General features: G+C 38.2%; 1 protein-coding gene across 1 annotated transcript in view; it reads right to left on the bottom strand.

The window, feature by feature from the left end:
• Positions 1-10,000, bottom strand: part of SLC6A3 (solute carrier family 6 member 3) — an 881,868-nt gene that overhangs the window by 865,013 nt on the left and 6,855 nt on the right. Inside the window, exon 2 of the mRNA XM_044065141.1 lies at positions 6,051-6,407. Coding sequence (XP_043921076.1) covers positions 6,051-6,339 — 289 coding nt within the window. The 5' untranslated portion in view covers positions 6,340-6,407. The remainder of the gene's footprint in view (positions 1-6,050; positions 6,408-10,000) is intronic.

Raw genomic sequence — 10,000 nt, 5'->3', positions numbered from 1 at the left:
GCTAAGTCTGTTGATATAACTGTTTGTTAAAACTGCATTATTTGTTTTCTTTAACTAAAACAGCAGGGTGTTGGAGCCCATCTTGAAAGCTGAAGTAGCAATTGCTGCCATTTTCTGAATGTCTGAGCACCATTGGCACTTTCAGAGTTGTTTGGCTAGATCTCCTGCTTCTATTTTACTTAATTGTGATTTATAACACAGTCTAGCATGCCATTGCTGTCCTTTGTGGCTGGACTACTTTGAAGCCACACTTTAATGCATGAGTTTGGAGATAACCCTCCCCTCCGCTTCATTCATTCTGGCTGTCCCTGTTACCTACATTCATTGCTGGATCTACCTGTCCCTCCTTCATCCCCCAGTTTCTCTAAGTCAAATGGGGCCAGCATGGATCTTAAGGGTGTCCTGAGGGTGGTGCTGGTAACTGCTTTTGCTGCTGCTGTGGTGAGTTATATTATGACCTACCCTTTTTCCACACGCACCCAGACCTCTATTCATTATCAACGTTCAAGGGCTATTGCTTTCTGTAGACTACACCTCCCTCTTCCCCCCAAATAGGCACTCCCACACTTCTCTACCAGCACCTCAGAAGCCCAAGATGCTAATCAAACCTGAGTCACTTAAGCATTAGTTAACAATGGTGCTAAACTGATAATTTTTATTAGTACTTCTACACTCAAATAAGAACGATGCTGTATTTGTCTTTGATTTGTGATTTCTGTTGCTGGAACTGTTTGTGAAGCATTTGATCTGTAACTGGATTCTTTCTTCTTTAACTAAATCAGTTTGTTCAGACAGGTGTGGGCCATCTTGGAAAATGCAGTAGTTATTCTTGTGAGGCCAGATCAGTTGCTTCCATTTTCTAAGTCTTCGAGCGCCACTGGCTCTTGCAGTGATGTGATGGTTAGTTCTCTTATTTCATTCGCTTTATTTAATTACTGTTTATAGCAAAGTCAAGTATTGAGTTGTAAATTAGTTCTCCCAAGCCATTATTGTTTCCCCAATTTGTCAGTTGCTTCACTGTACTCCAGGCAATATTAACTTGTCTTTATCTTAGCTCAGCTGCTCTTATTTGCTTCTAGACTCATTGGCAGAGTCAATGCACAGGATATCACCCTGTTAACATCACTTACCCAGGTAAAGTTTATCTTCTTTGTGCACTTAGCCAAATAACACTTACAGCACTGGACAATATAGAGGGCCAGGAAACTTGTTCTCTTTCCATTGCCAGCCTCCTAGCACTTGGCATTTCAAGACAGTGTAGTTACTGCCTCAATTACAGTGATACTTAACACAGAAATTTCTGTATCTGAGAGGTGTAAATACTTACCTACTATGGAAGCATCCTTCTCATAAGCATTCATACACAGTGAGCATCACACAGGTGCACCCACTTTTCAACCATTACCACATTTTCAAACAGAATGCACTGAAATGACACATGTCACTGTCATAAAATGATCCTTGCTAAAGTCTCCTGGAAATTGTAAGAACAGGCTTCTGGTAGAAGAAGTCCTTCGACTTACCTTTTCCATGCATAGCTACAAAAACAAGTCACCAGCACTATAGTTGCTCTCACCCAGGTAATGCTAAACTAGATTCTGATAAAAATGTATTACCAATTGGCTTCATTTGTTAGGCATACTGATTCCTGACTTACCAGATTAGACAAGGGGGGTTACTGTCAGCTGCCTCAAAAGTGCCATGATGACAGGCATTACTAGGGCCCACATATCCCTTTCCCAAGACAAGTATAACAACGACATGATGGTGGTCCATGTGAGAGGGAATGACATGGAGTGTAAAACCTTGAGGGACATGCAGAGAAATACGTCAGACCTTTCTAGGCAAGTAATGAATGCAGGTCCTCAGTGGAATTGTTCCTTCTTCAAGAATGATGCCTAGATATCAGGAGAAGATAAATAGCTTAATAGCTGATGTCATTCCAAGCAAATTCAGTATGTATCTGCTTGATATGAGATAACACATAGTCATACTTGTTTTGCAAGGGATGGTCTGCATCTCTACTTTAAGGGTTTCTGCATGTTGGCATAAACTTTTCTGCCCCCATAGTGGCTTTAATTTAGACAGAGTCTATTTAATGGACATCAGAACTTTGCATATTCTTGACACCCTAAACTGAAACATATTAATGTGGTACGTCTCAATGCCAGGAGTCTCAATAACAGATTGGAACTCAGTTTAATTAAAAACACTCCCTTCCTACCTGAATTTGTGTTTACCATGCCTTCAAGGGTGATGGAAATTGTGGTGGTGCTTCCACATTTGTCAAGTACAACATCTCATCTAAACTGGAACCCAGAAATCCACAAACTAACCTAGAACTTCAGTTTACCATGGATAAGACAAGCCACAAGTATATAGTATACCACATAACTTCTTCTGTGTCTCCAGATGATCATGTCAGATTCCTGCATGTTTTAGAAGCATTTGCTATAAGCAATAACTTCATAATTCTAGGTGGCTTCAATTACCCAGTCATAGACTAGAGCAACTATAGCTATAATAAAGGGTATGCCCAGAGATTTCTGGATTTGACAAATATGAATTCCCTGTAACAAATAGTAACCAAAGCCATTACAGGCCAAACTATTCTGGTCTGGTTCTCAGTACTTGTTTCATTCTGCAAGTACATCCTTCTCTAATTAAATCATATCTTAAGCTTGTGGCATTTACTCTCAAAACCTCCATCCCCCCTGTAACCACTGTCTTCAGATTTATGGATTTAAGAGTGAACCTTATACAATTATATGATGAAAATGTCTAAATGTATCCATGACATCACTATCATTGACAATGACACGGCAACCAACTTCACTAAGTTTTAAGTTCACACTTAGACAAATCCTGAAATCCTGATGCTATGTATGACCCCACAGTGACAGTTACTTCTGTTGTAAAATTATGAGTATGTGCCTTACATGGGTATTGACGATTCCTTATACAAGTCTTAGATGTCCTGGAGAGGAGACTGCAACTATATGGAAAGGTGTTCTGAAATATTCTTTTTTAATATTACTCATAAAATATTTTGACATTGCAAGATTTTCTTACACACATACACACACACACACACACACACTATATATATATATATATATATATATATATATATATATATATATATATATATATATGGGTCTAGGACATTTCACTGAATGCACATTTCATTGAAACTCAAATGACTGAACACAAATCACTGAAACACATCACTGAAAGTTATATATGGCCTTTTCCCCACTGTAGCGTGACTCTGAAGTTAGTATATATAGTAAAGGGGGGGTGGGGGACGTAGCCCCTCACATATTTCAACTATATACTATGTTCAGAAAAGAGTAATATATTGGAATTGCAAGTATCCATGTATATAGTTTAAAATATTTAGAAAATGTGGGGGGCTATGCCCCCCACACACACCCATACTATATATACTAACTCCAGGGTCGCACTACAGTGGGGGAAAGGCCATATATAACTTTCAGTGAAATGTGTTTCAGTGAATTGAGTTTTCAGTGAATTGAGCTTTCAGTGAAAAGTGCACCCTAATTTGACTTTCAGTGAAATGTGCATTCAGTGAAATGTATATATATATATATATATATATATATATATATATATATATATATATATATATATATATAGATAGATAGATAGGAGAGCTACAGAATCCTGAAAGCCCAAAATCCTAAAGCCCAAAATCCTGAGACCAAAATCCTGAAAGTTCAAAATACTGAAAACTCAAAATCCTAAAAACACACAGGATACCAACACTCACTATATTCCAGCACAAGTACATACAAGGCAAGCCCCCCTGCACCCCTCATGTGGGGGGCTGCACCCCTACACCCCCTGCTACTTAAATATAACAATTCTGAGATTGCACTTCAGTACACTAAGTGTAATCTTGGAGTTGATATATTTAAGTAGCAGGGAGTGTGGGGAGGGGGGGTGCAGCCCCCTGCTTATACTTGGAGAACAGTAATATAGTTTGCGTTTTATTTGTTTCTGTATGTACTTGTGTTGGAATACAGTAAGTGTTTGGTATCCTGTGTGTTTTCAGGATTTTGAGTTTTCAGTATTTTAAACTTTCAGGATTTTGGGCTTTCAGGATTTGGTAGAGCTTCTATATATATATGTATATATATATATATATATATATATATATATATATATATATATATATATATATATGTATACATAAAATTAAGTTCTATAAACTGGTAAAATACAGCTCCTCTACACATGCTCAAGATGAAGAAGTAGGAAGTGGTCAGATGCATGATATCATTAGTACCAGGTACAGTAGGTGGGTACGTACTCACAAATTTGAGGCATGGCTCTACCACTTGTAAGATAACTGATCTAACATCTCTACATGCATGCACATGCATGCTGACATACAAACGAGCACACATGCACACTCTTTACGTATGACACTACCTGTCTAGTGGAGTGGTATTTGTAAATGCATATGGATTACAAATCTGAATAGTTTTAGTATGCCTGCATATCTTCCCTGTGTCTGTATGACTTTTTGCCAGATACCGCAGTTTCTATTTACTTCTCAAAGACACCCCATAGACAAACTAGCATTTGTCCAAATTAATTGTAGGTGTGCATGCTGTTTGAAAATGAATGGATGTGTGTGTGTGTGTGTGTGTGTGTGTGTGTGTGTGTGTGTGCGTGTGTGTGTGTGTGTGTGTGTGTGTGTGTGTGTGTGTGTGTGTGTGTGTGTGTGTGTGTGTGTGTGTGTGTGTGTGTGTGTGTGTGTGTGTGTGTGTGTGTGTGTGTGTGTGTGTGTGTGTCCTGTCATGTGGTGGTTACCCTGCCTCATGCCCTTTGAGTACTGGGATAGGCCCCAGTTCCCCCATGAGCCTAAACTTGATTAATTGGTTAACTTGAAGAATGAATGCATGCATGAACATCTCTATTGCAGTCAGGAATATCCTCATGTTGTGCTTTCTAGGAACTTTTAGTGATACTGTTGTAAAAGTTTCATAGGTAAGTACTAGGCTAGCTGACTTTGCAGTCCATTTAAGTCTAGCCAGTTTTCCTTTTTGTGCTTGAAATAACCTTTCTCATTTAGTTATAGATTGGCCTTACCCATCCCATGGTTGGTTGACAAATATATATTACTGCTAATGAGAATAACTGGGGTCATGCCATAGATAAATTGAGAGGACCTATGCATTGGATAAAGTATTTAGGAACTGTATTTGTCTATTAGTAGTACAGTGGGCAGTACTGTGGTACATTTTCTGTTTTCCATTTCCCATCCATATATCTAAGTTGCACTTGAAAATAGACAGGGATGAACTTTGTTTTATGTGGATGGGGAGTCTGTTCCACAGCAGCAGTATCCTCTGTGAAATAAACCTGTGCCTCCAAACTGTTCTGTTGATGTTGCAGAAGAGGTTTAAATCCCTAAACTGAGTATTTCTGATGCCATTTGACCTGTGTAATGATCTTATATTATGTGGTACTGCATGATACATTAAGTGGATTGCTCTGCCTTGGTACCTGATATTTCCGAACTACATTTTGCCTTTATGTTTTTCCCACCACAAATAAAATATCCCATCAGTTGTTTAGCTAACTCATTTCTTAAAAGTCATATTGATTAGATAATGTTTCATTTGCATGCACATACTATGAATGAGTATATGTTTTACATTTCTTACAATCTACTTGCTAAAAAATATAGATAACAGACTTAAAATATGAAGTTTATGAAAAGTGAGTAGCTTCTTGGTATAAACAAGTAACTAGAGCTCATCATACATTAAATGAATTCTTAAGTTATTTCCCTATAATTGTATTTCTATGTCATTTATGAGAACCATGGTTATAATGCTAATAGCACTATCATTTCTCTAGAATGATTATATATGGCTACTCAATATTAAAGCAATGTTAAAATGCAACAACAACAAAAGAGTAGTAAGCAAATTTGTAGAGATTACTGGTACATTTTCTGCCACTCTTTGTAAAAAAAAAAAATAAAAAAAGTTAACGATTAGCAATCACTTTACCTCCACCATTTTTGTAACAGAGATATGGGAATCTCCATACATTGGCCAGATCCACTGCAAAACCAATCACTGACAGTAGAAAATCTATTTTCTTGCCCCAGGTCTCCCTCTCTTCAGGTGCACTGTTGGTCTGTGTGGGGTTGATTACTGTGGAGTTTGTGAACTGCACACCATTCTGTTCCTTCACTAAGATCAGCTCCACCTCCTTGGGAGCCATATTGTTACCTGATTCTTTGGCTGGTGCCACAACTGAAGACATTTGCCCAACTGGAAGTCGACTTTTGATCATAGGGAGGTGTTGGGACTTGAAAGAGCCTCCCTCTCTTAGCAATGCTCTCAAACCCAGGATCTTTTCCACTAAAGGAAGAAAAAATACAGGCATGTGTTTTTTTTAATCCACTACTAGCATTTTAATGCACAAAATGTGTTTCATCTACAGTTAGATTTCTGCAGAATGCATATATAAGCAACATATGCATGTTTAACAAAAATACATTTTCCCAATTAAGTAATAATTTGTATCAAATTTCATACCCTTAAATTTAGTACATAATGGCTATCTCCATTTCTTTGTAAGTAATATATGTGTTAACTTTAAGTATGTAAGTAATAATAGTGTATATGTAAAATAAAAGGATGTAAATTGCTTTTGCAGGCATTCCTGTACATATCAGTATAGTATATCCACGTAATATCTGCAAACAGGACAACTTACTTTGATGAAGAAATGAAAGATATTAGAATACTGTCTCTTTAAATAGTATAGGGGATCCTGAAAGTGCAGAATCATAACAAATGCTCGTATACTCAGTAATATTTAGCATTGCCCCAATATATGCTACTGAGAGGATGCCATTAATGTGTTATACTGGGGTCTGTATTAGAACATTGACTTTTTAAAATGTCGAATGTTCTAATATTGACCCCTATTCAGCGAACGCTGACAACATCGAACATGTAGAACAGCAAATTTTTTCCCTTGGAAAAAATTTGCTCTTCCGACACACATACACACAACACAAACACACCAAACAGGCAGCAATCCACACACATACAGCTAAAATCTTACATCTAACCCTGCACTAAACTATACACACACCACTAGCTATCCACTTACCTTAACCCAAACCCAAACCCTAACGTCCATTACTATCACACACTCATCTCACCCGCCCTAACCCTCACATCCACACAATCGCACACATACCTGACCCGCGCCCTAATCCTAACTCACCTACCCCACGCCCTAATCCTCACGTCCACACAATCGCACATTTACCTGATCCCGACCCGTAACTTTCCACCACAGTGTTGAACATAGCGAAGCCACAGGAACGGCCAACCAAATTCCTTCCCTAGGAAGAAATTCGGTGTTCGGCAGCTTTGCTATTTTCAGCTTTCACTGAATAGGGGTCGATATTAGAACATTCGAAGTTGTGAAACGTCGATGTTCTAATATAGACCCATACTGGGGTCTATATTAGAACATCGACTTTTTAAAACGTCGAATGTTCTAATATCGACCCCTATTCAGCGAACGCTGACAACATCGAACATGCAGAACAACAAATTTTTTCCAAGAGAAAAAATTTGCTGTTCCGACACACATACACACAACACAAACACACCAAACAAACAGCAGTCCACACACATGCACCTAAAATCCTACATCTAACCCTACACTAAACTGTACACACACCACTAGCTATCTACTTACCTTAACCCAAACCATAACCTTAAGGTCCATCACTATCACACACTCACTTCACCCACACCCTAACCCTAATTCACCTACCCCACTATAACCCTCACGTCCACAACTCACCTACCCCGTGCCCTAACCCTCATGTCCACACAATCGCACATTTACCTGATCCCAACCCGTAACTTTCCACCACAGTGCTGAACATAGCAAAGCCACAGGAACGGCCAACCAAATTCCTTCTCTAGGAAGAAATTCGATGTTCCACAGCTTTGCTATTTTCAGCTTTCACTGAATAGGGGTCGATATTAGAACATTCGAAGTTGTGAAACATCGATGTTCTAATATAGACCCATACTGCAGTCTATATTAGAACATCGACTTTTTAAAACATCGAATGTTCTAATATCGACCCCTATTCAACGAGCACTGACAACATCGAACATGCAGAACAGCAAATTTTTTCCAAGGGAAAAAATTTGCTGTTCCGACACACATACACACAACACAAACACACCAAACAAACAGCAATCCACACACATACACCTAAAATCCTACATCTAATCCTACACTAAACTGTACACACACCACTAGCTATCCACTTACCTTAACCCAAACCCTAACCCTAAGGTCCATCACTATCATACACTCGCTCCACCCGTGCCCTAACCCTAACTCACATACCCCGCTATAACCCTCACGTCCGCACAATCACACACTTATGTGACCCGTGCCCTAACCCTCACGTCCACACAATCGCACACTTACCTGATCCTGACCCATAACTTTCCACCACAGTGCTGAACATAGTGAAGCCACAGGAACGGCCAACCAAATTCATTCCCTAGGAAGAAATTCGGTGTTCCACAGCTTCGCTATTTTCAGCGTTTGCTGAATAGGGGTCGATATTAGAACATTGGAAGTTGTGAAACTTTGATGTTCTAATATAGACCCGTTATACTGGTCAGGTTGAGTCATTCATCACATAGCATGGCTGCAACTGATGTAAAAATACTTTAATGTTATGTTGAATGTATTGCAATTAATAAAATAATGTTAATTTTCATAGATTATTAAATATGTTACATTATATTTACTCAAAAAAGTTGAATTCAAGCAGTTCACTAGTGACTCCATTTGTCAGCATGGCGAAGCAAAAGAGACCATGAAGTAAACCTAAACACAAACTGGTTTCACCATTGACATCGAGAGAGAGAGGTTAGATTATGTAAATCTATTTCAAAAAATTAAAATGAACTTTTTAAGATATATGATTGTATATGATGCTTTACTGGATTTACACCTGATTGCATCAGATGCCTTACTTAATTTCTTGAATCATTTTTGCTCTATCTTTTTAACTACATCAATACATTATGGTTATGAATAACATCTAGTCCAGTTATGGCTGGGAAAACATAGAGATAGATAGATAGATAGATAGATAGGTAGACAGATAGATAGATAGATACTTACTAATGCACACAAATGCATATATATATATATATATATATATATATATATATATATATATATATATTATATATATATATATATATATATATGTGTGTGGGTGTGTGTGTGTGTGTGTGTGTGTGTGTGTGTGTGTGTGTGGATCTAGGACACATGCTCGATTACCATGTGTCCAAATCACTAAACATCGAACACATACACGAAAGCTCTTAAAACCGAAAAGTGCTTCCGTGTATGTGTACCTATTTTGCAGATCGGACTATAGTGTGGGTAAGGAAAAATTCCCTTTTGCCCACTGTAGTGCGATCTCGGAGTGAGAATATTAAAGTAGGGGGGTGTGGTGGGTGCAGTGGGACAAAGCCCCCATGCAGAAACATAGATTTGTTTTTTTTTTTTTTTTTTTTTTTTGAAGTACACATACAAGGAAGCACGTTTTGGTTTTAAGCGCTTTCGTGTATGTGTGTTTGTTCGATGTTTAGTGATTTAGACACATGGTAGTCGGAGCATGTGTCCTAGATCCATATATGTATATACACACATGTTCAGTGTGCTTTGTTGTACATTCAGTACATCAAACATGCAGGAAGGAGGTTTGTTTTATCAAATTTCCAGTTCATCATAGGATGCCTGCATTTGCTTAGGGGGACCTCTACTCTGTGGAGGAGTGGAACTTTGCACTTTCTGTACTATTTTGTGATCTCAAAGTTGTTTTTTATAAATAGTAGGTTATGTGAGAGTGCAGTCTTCCACATAAAGGTGTTCGGGGGCTTACCCC

Source organism: Protopterus annectens, chromosome 3.part0, assembly GCF_019279795.1.
Source record: "Protopterus annectens isolate FY-2018-M chromosome 3.part0, PAN1.0, whole genome shotgun sequence".
NCBI classification, from domain to species: domain Eukaryota; kingdom Metazoa; phylum Chordata; order Ceratodontiformes; family Protopteridae; genus Protopterus; species Protopterus annectens.
Note: the sequence above shows the minus strand (reverse complement) of the source record. Positions and strands in the feature narration are given on the sequence as shown.